The 14427-nt window shown below is 40.9% G+C and overlaps 1 protein-coding gene across 3 annotated transcripts in view; it reads left to right on the forward strand.

Annotated features, from left to right (window-relative positions):
- The window catches only part of OSBPL3 (oxysterol binding protein like 3), a 75876-nt gene that overhangs the window by 27392 nt on the left and 34057 nt on the right, over window positions 1-14427 (forward strand). For 2 of the 3 annotated variants that reach the window (XM_064167276.1, XM_064167277.1), the window contains exons 3-7: window positions 9183-9299; window positions 9485-9538; window positions 9741-9854; window positions 10957-11127; window positions 13748-13874. In XM_064167276.1, the coding sequence (XP_064023346.1) occupies window positions 9183-9299; window positions 9485-9538; window positions 9741-9854; window positions 10957-11127; window positions 13748-13874 (583 nt within the window). The remainder of the gene's footprint in view (window positions 1-9182; window positions 9300-9484; window positions 9539-9740; window positions 9855-10956; window positions 11128-13747; window positions 13875-14427) is intronic. The other variant, XM_064167278.1, reaches the window with a different exon arrangement.

The following is a 14427-nucleotide window of genomic DNA, read 5'->3' on the forward strand; positions in this document are numbered from 1 at the left end:
ATTACTAGGATAGGCAGTTCTGTTTGCTCCTGAATATCAGCAGATCTCTTACATTCTGTTTTCCTGTTGCTTACTTTTTTTGTTGACTCATTTCTTTGTTTACCTTACTCTCCTTTTTCCTCTTGATAGCAACATCTTGGTTTGAGTCAAATACAGTGAACACACATTGCTGAATGTCAGGCAGTTGGAATGTTAAAAGTGAATTTGGATTTTTATCACCTTACATATGTGATGTCTTTATAGTAAAACACTGCTGCTGTACCATCTTGGTCTCAGTGTTTTGACCCTGAAATCCCAAATTTTCCCTGTGAAATACCACTTCTGGTATGCTATTGTATAACTGCTCTGCTTATTTCAAGTTTCCAGAGGAAGCTGTGTGTGCATGTGTGAAAGAGAGCACATTTTTCTGAAGCTTGACATAGATCCTCTCTGACAATGAACAAGTGCCTGTGAATGCCTGTGTGTGCTGGTTGTTGCTGTAGCACAAGTTACAAAAGGAAGTAGATGTGCAACGTGTATGGGGGTGCCTAACACAAAAGATGCTTTGTTTTCTGCAGAGATGGTGCTATTCTTCAAACCTTACAGCTTTAAAAGGCATGTCTACAAATGTTATGAGTGAGACTCATGACCATAGCTTTTGTTTGTAGACAAGAAACATGCTGAGAATTAAAGTTAAGCATGCTCAATCCACGCTTGCCAAATCATAAGCAATATGCTCATGATAAACTTTTATTCCTGAAAATGCTGGCTTAGTGGAGTGGCCTCAGGTGGCAATTTTAATTGGACTTGAGCATCCCAATCATCCAAAAGCTTTGGAGACCTCAGCTGTGTTTTGAAATAGCACCTGCTTTTCTGGGACTTCTGGCTCCATACCTACAATTGGCAAGGCAGACAAATCTCTGCACAATTTATTATAGAATCATAGAATCAACCATGTTGGAAGAGACCTCCAAGATCATCCAGTCCAATGCTTTGCATTTCCAGTATACCTAGCAAAGAAATCCTTGCTGTAAGGACCCCTTTTTGTTTTCCTGCAACATTATTTTTAATATCCTCTGTATAAAGTGTAGTTTAAAACATTTGGTATTGTTTGTTTCAGTGGTTCCTGCCTATCAAGTATTGTCATGTATTATTTAAGTAATAAGATTTACATGAGCATGACTAATTCCACTGGTGTGTTGCACAGCCAGTATAAGTATCTCTAGTTACACATAAGCAGTTTCTGCAAAGAACCTCTTGTACTGCCATCTACCCTGACCACATCTGCTGAGTAGCTCAGGCTTTAGATACTATCATTAGTGAGTCCTACTTCCTTACCCTTTTCGTTCTCACCTGCTTTCTTTGGAGAAAAGGAATGATTCAGTAAGGTTTAATGTCATCCTGTCAATCTCCAGTTTTGTGGTCTTTGAAGTTGTCTTACAGTTTACAGAACAAACTGTTCTGCTGGGGAGAACAAAGATTTCAATATCCTGTGCAGTAGGGATAGGGAGATCTGGGCAGTGAGGGTGTTGAGGTGGTCTTTGTGTCCTGTCCGTTTGCTCCCTGCTTCTCATGGTGGATTCCTTGTCCGATCAAGTAATTTTGTTTCTGCCAATAATTGCTACTTTTCCCACTCAGCCTCTTGTATTGATAAATTTGAGCTCTGCAATCTGTCCTTACTAATATCAACCAACTTAGGGCTGCAGACTGGGAATGAGTACTGCCACTGTCTTAGATTTATTTAATTTACCCCTTTCATCTGTGTGTTAATTTCAGGCATTCTATTGAGAGAACAGCAACAATCTGGAGTTCTATAAATCTGCTAAAAAATGTCCTAATAGACAAAAATACCACAGAATTCTGATAGTTATTTTCAAATCCCTGGTATAAGAGTATAATGTAACACTGCTACTGATACTTTTTTGTTTATAGTAATAGTACCAGTTATAGTTAATAGTATCATGAATGTTTAAGTAATTATACTATATGCTGTGCAGATTAGAAAGTGAAGTGCAGTACTTTTGATGGTTCTTTCCTTCATTTTACAACTCCATGGAGGACTTCTTATTCCTTCAAACTCTTCCTTTCTCAGGGACCTTCAGAGCTTGGCTTGTTGTTTCCAGGTTAATGACAGATCTGCCTGACAGGTGCTTTTCTCTGTGCTGCTGATCTAACACAGCAGTTCTTTTAATCCGATTAAGTAGAAAGAAATTCTGAAACATGCAGGCAGAGTTCATTTATACTCCCCAAATAGTGTCATCTGAGTTTTGAGTTTCTTTTATTTTCTAGGTAAAGACTCCCTTGCAGATATGCAGTAGCAGCAAATCATAAGCTGGGATAGAGAACCTGTGTAGTACAGGTCTGCTGTGCCTGCTAAAATCTGGCTACTGCTTCCCGCACAGCAAAGTGTGTTAGTGGTGTTAATCACAAGTAGAGTCCTGTGATGCAGGAGTTGGCCCACTGTGCCAAAAAAAGGATTGACTGAAGCAAGGCTGCAGAAATTGGAGAAGCCTACTTCTTCCTTTACTAAACCTGGTGCACTTTTTCTGCCAGATGGGAACATCTTCACACTGCAAATATGTTAGCAGTTAATCCTGTTCTTCTAAGTTCACCTTCACCTTGAAGCCTCATAGCAAGTTGGAGGTGACTGCCACATCTCTAGCTCTTTGCTTTTCTCCTTCAGTCATGGGAAGGAATCTCTTCCATAAAGCCACAACTCAGGCTGTGTTTTGTGAGGAAAGAAAATTGTCACTAATCATACATGAGTTTAAATTGACCAGTGATGAAAAGAAGATATATTGTGGTAGTTGTTTGAAAGTCTAATGTGTTAACTAACTTCTAAAGTAGATTCAGTAGGGAAAAGCGTTGTCTTAGAAGAGCTGCTTTGAACCACTCATGTTCTAAAAAAGAAAATTAAATCGTTTCTGCCAGTTTTATGAACCATAACAAATGCTTTAGTTGCAGCTGATGCCAACCCTTATCCTCCAACAAGAGGGTTTCTATTTTTAGCACTTAAAAATATTTAGTACAACTGACTGCATTTTATGCTGGGAGAAAGTCTGGCACTGTCATCTGTTTTGTTCGGTTTGCTGCAAGTGCAAGCATCAGTCTGAGAGCCTTTCAAACTCATTACTTCATTCTTTCTCCTGAGATAATTCACCTTGAGGTGCTGTATGGTACAGAATATTTCAGAAAATTAGAATGCTTTTATTTCATTAAATAAGAGGGGGATGGCTACAGTTACCTAATGGTAGGCTTATCTCTGAAGACCAATGTGTATGGTGTTTAAGCTATGGAGCAGATGTAAGCCAAGTAGCAACTGCAGGGTAAATTTCCAGTGCTGATCTGAAATGAGCACCTCTGAACCTGAGAAAAGTAAAAGAATATGTTCCTGCTTCATCCTCAAGTGAAGTTTCTGTGTTGGTAGCAAATGCAGTGTTGATACTTTAGTTCAGATGTTGGCCCATTATGGGTGGAGTTGAGGACAGATGGTGGTTAGTTTATTTCAATTTAGTGCTATAGTTTAGGATATTTCTGTTACCCTATTTGGTATAAGAATCAGCAAAATAGAACATAATCTGAATGCTTCCACTAGTCTTCAGGAAATCCTGGCTCTCTTCAGTTTACTCCTGCTATTTCAGACAGGTAAGAAGCAGTTGATTACCAACCAACCAACTTGATTTATTTACCTTCATTTCAGAGACAAAGCAGTTTCTTTTTGCTTCTGCAGCTGCCCCCAGCAATAGCCAACTGCTGCTTTTTCCTTATCAAATGAGGTATCAGATCACTTGCAAAACAAAACAAGGATTAAGATTCTGTAGGATCTCTGACAGGAGCAAATGGATCCAAAACCAGTCACAGCAGCAGAGTTTTGAAAAATGTGGGAGTTCAGTGGTTCAGGTGAGAAAGTTTGGTGTTCTTCTTGCAGAGGTATGTGGAAGAGGACTAGATGCTGTACTGCAGCATTTGCCTTGCATCTATCCAGCAGGTCACCAAACTGTTAACATTCTCTGAGCTATTCCTTGCCTTTTCTTAGGTTAACTTGGTTGATTAAATAGTCCTATATTTTTAAAAGGATCTATTTCTAACTCAACCAAGCTACCCTTCTGTAAAGTTTACAATTGAAATGTGAGGTTCCTAGGGCAGAAGTGTGAGCAGGACACTTGATTTCACCACCTGAGATTTGGCAAGCCATTGGGTCTGCCTCATGGGAAGAAGTACTTTGACTTCAGCTTTCCTTCCCATTTTCTCACATTTTAATTGCAAAGGCACATCCTTGGCCACCTCACAGACCTGAGGAACAGTAAAAATGTGGCTCTCTGCAGGACATGGGAGACACCTTGTTTCTGGACTGCAGGAGATGCCCAGACAAAATTTCCTTCTAGAAAGATAAATCTGGATTCTTGGGTTTTTCTTGATTGTACTCAAATTTATGCTTGCCTCCTGCAACCAGACCATATACTGTGTTTAAGCTTAACTAAAGTCTATGAGAACTTGATCTAAAGTTCATGAAAGTTGTTTCATTAGGTAGAATACTGCAAAGGATGTACAGCAGTGTGCACTTGCAGCCCAGAGGGCCAACCAGATCCTGGGCTGCATCAGGACAAGTGTGGCCAGCAGGTCGAGGGAGGTGATTCTTCCCCTCTACTCCCCTCTGGTGAGACCCCAACTGCAGTACTGTATCCAGTCCTGGAGCCTCAATTACGAGAAGGATGTGGATATGCTGGAGTGTGTCCAGAGAAGGGCCACTGGGATGATCAGAGGACTGGAGGAGCTCTGCTATGAGGGCAGACTGAAAGAGTTGGGGCTGTTCAGTCTGCAGAAGAGGAGGCTCCCAGGTGACCTTCTTGTGGCCTTCCAGTGTCTGAAGGGGGCCTACAGAAAAGCTGGGCAGGGACTTTTCAGGATATCAGGGAGTGACAGGACTGGGGGGGGAATGGAGCAAAGCTGGAGATGGGTAGGTTCAGGCTGGATGTGAGGAGGAAGTTCTTGGCCGTGAGAGTGGTGAGAGCCTGGACTGGGTCGCCCAGGGAGGTGGTTGAGGCACCATCCCTGGAGGTGTTTAAGGCCAGGCTGGATGAGGCTGTGGGCAGCCTGATGTGTGGTAGGGTGTCCCTGCCCGCTGCAAGGAGGTTGGAACTGGCTGATCCTTGTAGTCCCTTCCAACCCTGACTGATTGTATGATTCTGTGATTCTTCGCTATTATTGACTACTATCAGATGAATTATCAGTGAAAAAGTTAAGTGTTTGGGAACTGCAGTTAATATATTTTAGCAGAGATAAGGGAAATTGTTTGCTTGGTAATCAGGCAAAATAGCTTTTAAGCTCTTCTGGCTAATTTAAAGGCACAAATATAAACACAATATTATTCTTAATCTCACAGATGAACCTTTTCTTAATTAGAATTATCTCTCACTGGTTCTGTCAGGTTTCTAGCTTTTTAATGTTTACATTTATCTAGGTCCCTAATTTGAAACCAGTTAATGTAATAATTTTTTGTGTGTTGGCTCATGTAGTAGATCATGTCATCTAAGGAGATGAGATTTTACCCACATGTGGTCATTTAAGCAGCAATAAGTTAAGATGTTGCTCTGTTAATGTGAACTGTAGCGTTACACTGCATTCCATCGTATTTAAAGAGGCTGCTCGCTGTCATAGCTGCACCAATCCCTGTGATTATATCAAGGTAATAAATAATCTTTAACAGGACAAAGAAATCTAAGACTGATACAGAAAGTAGTATGATGGCCTGATGTTTAAGGCAAAAGAGGTGGTGGAATGGGCTGCCCAGGGAGGTTGTGGAGTTGCTGTCCCTGGAGGTGTTCGAGAAAAGCCTGGATGAAGCACTTAGTGCCATGGTCTAGTTGATTGGACAGGGTTGGGTGCTAGGTTGGACTGGATGATCTTGGAGGTCTCTTCCAACCTGGTTGACTCTATGATTCTATGAACATCATTTCCACTTTCTAAGCCAAGACTGTAGACTGGAATGATCTGTCAAAAAGGTAGAAGCCGACCTTAACTGTGGAGGCTTAGAGCTGGCTTTGCATTTGAATAGCTGTCAAATTGTAGCTAGCAAGCTCTAGCTAACTGTCCTTCCGCAGGCACTAGCTGGTTCTCTGCTTCCTCCTCTGCCAGCTTCACTCTGTGAAAGCCCAGTGTCATTGGACTCTAGCAGCAGAGTGTTGCTGCACCTAGTGTTAGGCTGATGTTCCTAGGAGACAACCCAGGAGGCCTTTTGCTGTCAGCTCACCAACTTATGATTTTCATGAGTAACTGCTCAGTTGCCTGATCTATAATCATAGTAATTTACACAAAGAAGGAAATGGTTCATGACTACTGAGAATGTTATGTGAGTTTCAGAGTAGTAAAAATAAATGCTAAAGACTATGGAGTGTAACTTCAGGTTTTCAACAGGAAGAATATGATTTCATGATTGTTGGTTAGAAATAATGGCATCTAAGTACCCCTAAAAGCATCCTTCAAACTGGAGGGAGTAAAGAAGGAATTTGTTACAAAACTGACAAGGATAAACCCCAGACCTGTAGGGGCACAACATGTGTGTATTTTTTACTTACCTTCAGGTAGTAGAACATCATTGTGTGATCTGTGGGAATGACTGGAGCTGCTCAGCCCCACATTTCTTCTTCTTGTAGCCTATACCTGAAAGGAGATTGTAGTCAGGTGGGGGTTGGTCTCTTCACTCAGGCAATAAATGATGGAACAAGAGGTCACAGTCTCAAACTGTGCCAGGGCAGGTTTAGGCTGGATGTTAGGAAGAAGTTCTTCACAGGAAGAGTGATTGACATTGGAATGGGCTGCCCCGGGGAGGCGATGGAGTCACAGTCCCTAGAGGTGTTTAAAAGGAGGTGGCATGAGGCACTTAGTGCCATGGTTTAGCTAATGAGAAGATGGTAGGGTAGAGGTTGGACTCGATGATCTCAAAGGTCATTTCCAACCTGGTTAATTCTGTGATTCTGTGCTGGCAGAGTGAACTCAAGCCAGGGAACCAAAGCAGCTTTCCAGTTTGTTCTGTAAAGTGCAGTGCAAGGAAAATAATAACAATGAAATAGTGGAGTGCTGCCAGTAGTGTGGTGGAATAAAAGATCACCTTCCTCAAGCGCTTTAATGACTATCTTTTCTAATATGCTGTTCTGCCTTGTTACTCAGGTAATGAGCATATTACCTGATGTAATTTGCTGTCTAGGTTTCTGGGGATGAATTTTAAGGGTTGTGGAGATGGATAAATGAGCACAAGTGGCACTCTTGATGATGTTTGGGTTGCTTTTTTAATTTGTTTTTTCAGTCAGTCTGTATTTTTAAGTAGAATCATAGAATCAGCCAGGGTTGGAAGGGACCACAAGGATCATTTGGTTCCAACACCCCTGCAGTGGGCAGGGACACCCTACCACACATCAGGCTGCCCACAGCCTCATCTAACCCGGCCTTAAACACCTCCAGGGATGGTGCCTCAACCACCTTCCTGGGCAACCCAGTCCAGGCTCTCACCACTCATGGCCAAGAACTTCCTCCTCACATCCAGTCTGAACCTACCCATCTCCAGCTTCGCTCCATTCCCCCCAGTTCTGTCACTCCCTGACATCCTGAAAAGTCCCTCCCCACCTTTTTTGTAGGCCCCCTTCAGATACTGGAAGGACACAAGAAGGTCATCTCAGAGCCTCCTCTTCTGCAGACTGAACAGCCTCAACTCTTTCAGTCTGCCCTCACAGCAGAGCTCCTCCAGTCCTCTGATCATCCCAGTAGCCCTTCTCTGGACATGCTCCAGCATCTCCACATCCTTCTTGTAATGTGGGCTCCAGAACTGGATGCAGTACTCCAGGTGGGGTCTCACCAGAGCAGAGTAGAGGGGGAGAATCACCTCCCTGGCCCTGCTGGCCACACTTGTCCTGATGCAGCCCAGGATCTGGTTGGCTTTCTGGGCTGCAAGTGCACACTGCTGGCTCATGATGAGCTTCTCATACACCAGCACCCCCAAGTTTCCCTCCTCATGGCTGCTCTCCAGCTACTCACTGCCCAGCCTGTATTTGTGCTTGGGATTGCCTCGACCCAGATGTAGGACCATGCACTTGAATTTATGTACCTGGTATAATTCTGTTTATTCAAAGCATTTTATATTAGGTCTTTTTTGTTATTAAATTCTGTATGTTAAAATATTCTGTTTTTTAAAACACATGGTGCCAGCACATGCTGTTTTCTGCCAGCTGTTCATAATTCTAGATTTGTCATATCCTATAGTAGCTGACAATAAATAATTCATGATATCTCCGATAGAAAATCCTTAAACTCCTGTCATTAGCAGTACCTCAATAAATAAAAACTGGTAAAATATTATGAGATATATTCTCTTCTCCTTTACATTGCTGCAGGGTCTTTCATTTAAGAATTCCTAATGGCAAAAAAAAGGAGAGATCCTCTTTTAATTAGAGGTTTATCAGATGAAGGATGGGGTTTATTTTTCTTTTACTCTCCCTTTATGGCATGTTCCTCATAGTAGTTGGGTTACTTCCCTGGCTTTTTAATTTTGTTTTATTCTATTACATTTGCACTGGGGAGGCTACAATTTGCACCAAACACAAACTCCTGAATTACTGAATATAAGCAGAAGAGTTTAGGAGAGTTTTTAATTTTCAGTTGTCTTTTATTTGCTCTTCAAAAGCTACAGAACATCCTTTTAGTGTTGCCCATTTGTGCCTCTGATATCAGAGGGTGCATTGGTCACTTAACACCTCATAGAATCAACCAGGTTGGAAGAGACCTCCAAGATCATCCAGCCCAACCTATCACTCAACCCTATCCAGTCAACTAGACCATGGCACTAAGAACCTCATCCAAACACCTCTAATATCAGAGGGTTTTCCATGGTAAACTGTGACTAAGCTGTGGCCAGCCACTGTATGCATGCACACAAAAAATATACATATAAAATTCTGGTAAGTACATTCAAAGAAGGGTGGTATCATAAAACAAATGTTTTGTTTAGTGTGTATTGTTTCCACCAAAATAACAAAAAGGAATCTTGTCTCTTGGAAAATACGTAACAAAGTGTAAAGGTGGATCTACAGTTAGATTATTTGGGTTTGTTTTGGTTGTTTTTAAATTAAACTTCTTCCTCTTGAGTCTCTCTTAACAATTCTGTTCTTTGGGAGGAAAAAAAATGTCTACATTTGGATTTTCTGTTCAAACAGGACAGCTGGGAGATTGTAGAAGGACTCCGGGGAGCGATGAACTGTACCCAGGAGCCACAGAAGCAGGAGGGCTGCTTGCTGAAAAAGAGGAAATGGCCTTTGAAGGGCTGGCACAAGGTGGGAAAGGAAATGTGTATCTGAAAGCCTGGTGCCATGTGAGTGGGACTTGCTTGGTGTGGTTTTGTGTCAGAAAGGTTGCTTAAGAGCAGAGAAAGTGTTCTCCAAAGACATACAGGGCAGATGGGGTGGGTTTTTTGGAGGGTGCTTTGTTTGTTTATAATTCTCTGCATTTCTGATTACAGAGATACTTCTTTTTGGACAGAGGGATTTTGAAGTATTCTAAATGCCAAGCTGATGTAAGTGACTTGAAACCCTTTAAGACTGTTATAGAATAACAACACTAACCAAAATAAGAACAATGCCATGTAGTCAGCAATGGGAAATAGTTTCAGCTGTTCTAAACAGTAGATTGAAGGGAGGGAAATGATGGTTTCAGCAGGTAATATCTATCCTTTTGCTTTATTCTGAAATGATTCTATTTTTACTTTTTTTTTGCAGATAGAGAGAGGGAAGCTTCATGGCTGTATTGATGTTGGACTTTCTGTCATGTCTGTAAAGAAATCAACAAAATGCATAGATTTGGATACTGAAGAACAGATATACCATCTGAAGGTAGGTCTTCAAGTTTGTTATATCCTTGCTTTCAAACTAACATGAGCTTTGTATGCCAGGGACTTGTTTTTGAATAGTAGTAGTCTGGTTTAGTTACACTAATGAATTACTTTCCTGTCTCAGTAGACTAGTTTACCCATTATAGCTTGAGAGGCCTTATTGTACTGTTACAGCTAGTAACCCTATTCTGAATAGCCATCTTGAAAGTTTCTATTCACTTAAAGAAGTGCCCTTTTTCACCCAGCACTTGTTTAAGTGAAAGGTATGCACCTGTTACATGAGTGCTTTTATTTTCAGTAGTTGTATTTTGCTCTCTCTCTCTTACACATAAGAAGAATTTTACACAGTCAAATGTGTAGATTTATCTACCCTTGTGGAAGAAGTTGTTTTAAAATACATCACCAAAATCAAATTTGTATTTCTGCTTAGAGAAACCTTGAATAAACCTTAAAAAGTACAAACTAAGTAATGACAAATTAGGGGGTTTAGTAGTAATAGTGGTATTCATGTTGAGGGCTTTTTCATTCCACAACTTCCTAAATATTATGTTTTGCACTGGAATTCAGAACTGTGCTAACTGAAGCTTCCCCTGACTTTATATGTTTTGCACTGGAATGCAGAGCTGTGCTAACTGAAGTTTCCCTGACTTTGTATGTTTTGCACTGGAATGCAGAACTGTGCTAACTGAAGCTTCCCCTGACTTTGTATGTTTCGCACTGGAATGCAGAACTGTGCTAACTGAAGCTTCCCCTGACTTTGTATGTTTCGCACTGGAATGCAGAACTGTGCTAACTGAAGCTTCCCCTGACTTTGTATGTTTCGCACTGGAATGCAGAACTGTGCTAACTGAAGCTTCCCCTGACTTTGTATGTTTCGCACTGGAATGCAGAACTGTGCTAACTGAAGCTTCCCCTGACTTTATGCTGTGATTAATTTGCTGTCACATTTAAGGTCACGCAGTATGTATTTTAGTAGAAAACCTTTCCTGATACTTTGCCAATAAAGGTCAGCCAAGCTACTTGCCTAATGAGCACAAAATAACTTAGTTTCCTTCTAGGTGGCTGGAAATGTGAATGTTACAAGTGCCTGAAATTTTGTGCAGGTGAAATCTCAGGAGCTGTTTGATGAGTGGGTAGCAAAACTTCGCCATCACAGAATGTACCGCCAGAATGAAATCTCCATGTTTCCTCATGACGTCAATAACCTTTTCTTCCCTGCCTCTACTACTACTGACTCTGTCCCTGGCTTCTGTGATTCTGCTCCAGGTAGAAAGGTAATAGTTGTGATTTGCAAATAAAAGACCTTTCATCAGGGATTAAATTGGTCTAATTTGTGTTTAAAGAGTATACTGGAAGTTCGTGGTGGGGTTTTAGTTAAAGTCTAAAATGTCAAGAGCACAGTTATTTATTGATTTAGTCTCAAGCACTTTTCTCTATGATGCTGTTAAATCTTGTAATATTGTCTCATTGTTTCAGTGCTTCAAGTTACATTTTTCACTATGACTTTCAAAACTGCAGATTGAGTTTCATTTGCAGGTGACTTTTAGTCTGAAGAGCACTCAGCTAGAGAGCTGCTTTTCCCTTCAGCATTTATCTAGCATCCTAACTGACCTCTTTGATACACTCTCTTGGAAGAGTGATTGTGTTCTGTGCCTGAACACAACCTCTATCTTCAGCTGTCTGCATATCAGTTGGCTGACGTTCACCTGAAGAAGCTCTTCTGCTCCAATTTAGCATCAGTGATATCTTCCAAGGACAATGTTTGTTTCAGCAAAGCTATGTTACTATAACTGAAACCATCCTCTGTTTCTGTCAGCTCTGCAGTGTCTCCCACACAACATTCACCTCTTTGTTATCCTTCTATTTAAGGTTTTCCTTTCTCTCACTCTATTGCTTGCATGATCTGAGTGGGCTTATTCCCAAATACCTGCAGTTCATCGCTTTGGTAGGAGTATCCTGTACCTGAATACGAGTTCTACCAGACACAATGTGTGCCTGAACAGCTTTTTGCTAGTCGTTGAGAGGCAGTAGATCTGTGCAAGCAGGCAGCTGAAAGAGCAGTAACTCACCCTGCGGTAATGAGGCTGTTCTGCAGAGCTTTCTCCACACTTTCCATTGTGCTGGCATCTCTGGCTTTGACAGCCTGCCCTTCTGAGGCTGTGTCTTCAAGGAAGCAGCAAACCTCTTGTGGCTGTTTCATTCTTTTCTCCAAAAAGACAGCAAGGATAGAAGAGGAGAATACTGAGTTCAAAGGTGGAATGTTGTAAAGCCCATGATAAATACATGTCTGTGCTTTCCCTCTCCCCCTGCAAGACAAAAATGAATCCATGTGACCATCTGAAATTTATGCTCGCTGTGAGGAAATTAGCCATTTCTTCTTTGGCATGAAAGACTCTAATTCACTTCTAATTTATTAATCCAGATTTGCACTGCAAAGAAGCCCTACTTATTTTCATGTGAAAAATAGAAGGGGATAGTTCTTAAGCTGCAGTTAATCACCTTAGGTCTGCTGAAGCTAGATGGAATTTTGCCAGTTTACACCAGCCTGTGCTTATTGTTAGTTGATATCAATCCAGCAGCTAGGTTATTTTGAGAAAAAATATATTGAGTGAATTTTACATTGCATTTTACTTGGTTATAGAGACACCTGATTGGTTTTTACATCTGTTGGGTTTTTTGGTTGCTGTTGGGAGATGGGGGGGGTGTCTGCATGTGTTGTGGAATGCTGGATTCTGAAGCTTAGCTGCACAAATCAAAAGCAAAACTATGCTAACTGGAGCTACCCACACCATCTCTTGCCTGTTACTTGGAAATGCCTATTTCCTTCTTCCCTCCTGATTCTCCCTCTCATGCCTAGGAGTTCTGGAAAAGTTGGTTATAAATGTGGGATTTGTTCACAGAATACCAATTCAATTTGCCTGTCTTTAAATTCAGTTTATTTGTGCTATTTAAAGGTGCTGGGTTAGTATTTGGGAATGCATATATAGATGCATAAATCCCACATAGATTTGTGCAGGAATAAAATGGTTAAACTGCAGATTCACAGATTTCATTGGGTTGTAAGGGACCCTCAAAAGCTGTCTTGTCCAACCTCTCTGCAGTGAGCAGGGACTCCTCCAACTAGATGAGGCAGCCCAGGGCCACATTGAATCTGAATTATATACATTAATATACACAGATTAATTGAAAAATAACTGTGTTTATTGTTTTATAGATAGATACTGATATATATTGATATATATATATTTATATAACACTGCACAGTGACTATATAAACTGACACAGTGCTGAATGATATTACATGTGTATTGCATTTTATTCTGTTCTGTGACTCAAGTTGGAGTTTACATTGTAAATTTTAAAAGACCAACTAAGAAAACCACAACTGACTGAGATGCAGATCATGTTTACTATGAACAGCTTTAAAACTAGGACTACCCAAGCTTTGATAAGAGGTGAACATGATGTAACAAGGTTTGTAAATGGTATGTTTCATAGAAGAACCAAACAATTTAGACAGCTTTTCTCATACCAATAAAGTGGTCATGCAATGGCACATTTTAAACATTTAATGAACCATTTAAAAACTGCTTCTGTTCAGCTAAGGTGCTCAGATTGTATTAAGTTGACTTGCTTTATGTAGAACTTTGCCCTAAATTTAGTTTTCAGCAAATTTATATGATTTCCCTAGTGTTTCTGCTGCTTGTGGGCAGCAGTTCTGTTAAACATCCTGACACGATGCTTAGTGACCACACTCCTGGTCTAGTTCACACACATTATTTTCCTCCGTGTTACTGATGCCTTCGGTCTTCATCCCTGACCATGTCAAAATTCATGCATACAACACTGAAATCTTTTTTTGCTAACAGTTCACTTTGTTCTACTTTGGAACAGGCAGGCAGCCTGACCAAACAGAATTCGTTGTCAGCTGGCGGTAACTTGTCATTTTCCTTTTCGAGTAACGAGTCCAGGATTTCATCTTGGCTACAGTCTTCTGAAGAGATGGAAAAATGCTCAAGAGGTAATGATATTTGAAGGAGGTTGAAAGGAGCTAATATTTCCCCTAGTTTTTCTTTACAATGAGAGTGCTATAGTAGTTATAATTAGAGCTTTCTCTGAAGGAAAGGAAAAGGGTAGTTGTTACTTACCTGGCTACTTGTTTTCAGAAGGACTAGTGATTTCAGATATGGGGCTATGAATTGTGAGCACTTCTTTAAGAAAAATGTATGTTTCTTTACATTTTCTTTTATAGATGGACACCCCTTTCACTAGTAAGACCTGAACTGTCTTGAACTGGGTATTAAATAAAGGGAAGCATCCAAAATGTAGTCATTTAAGAAGCACTCCATCTTTGTACTTTGAAGTCACTTTCTGCTTTCAACTTGTCCAAAGAGCATGAGAATCTTTCTCATGTTGGCAGTGTTGGTGTGGTGTTTATTTCGTAAAGTTCCACCCACCAGTGAGCTTCAGCCCTAATCTAGAAGGAGACTCAGCCCTAGCTCTAAAAGTACAATTCAGTATTGATGCCTATGGCATTGTTAACCTCACCATGAGGAGCTCTAGTCCCAAACTGC

This window comes from Pogoniulus pusillus, chromosome 28 (assembly GCF_015220805.1).
Source record: "Pogoniulus pusillus isolate bPogPus1 chromosome 28, bPogPus1.pri, whole genome shotgun sequence".
NCBI classification, from domain to species: domain Eukaryota; kingdom Metazoa; phylum Chordata; class Aves; order Piciformes; family Lybiidae; genus Pogoniulus; species Pogoniulus pusillus.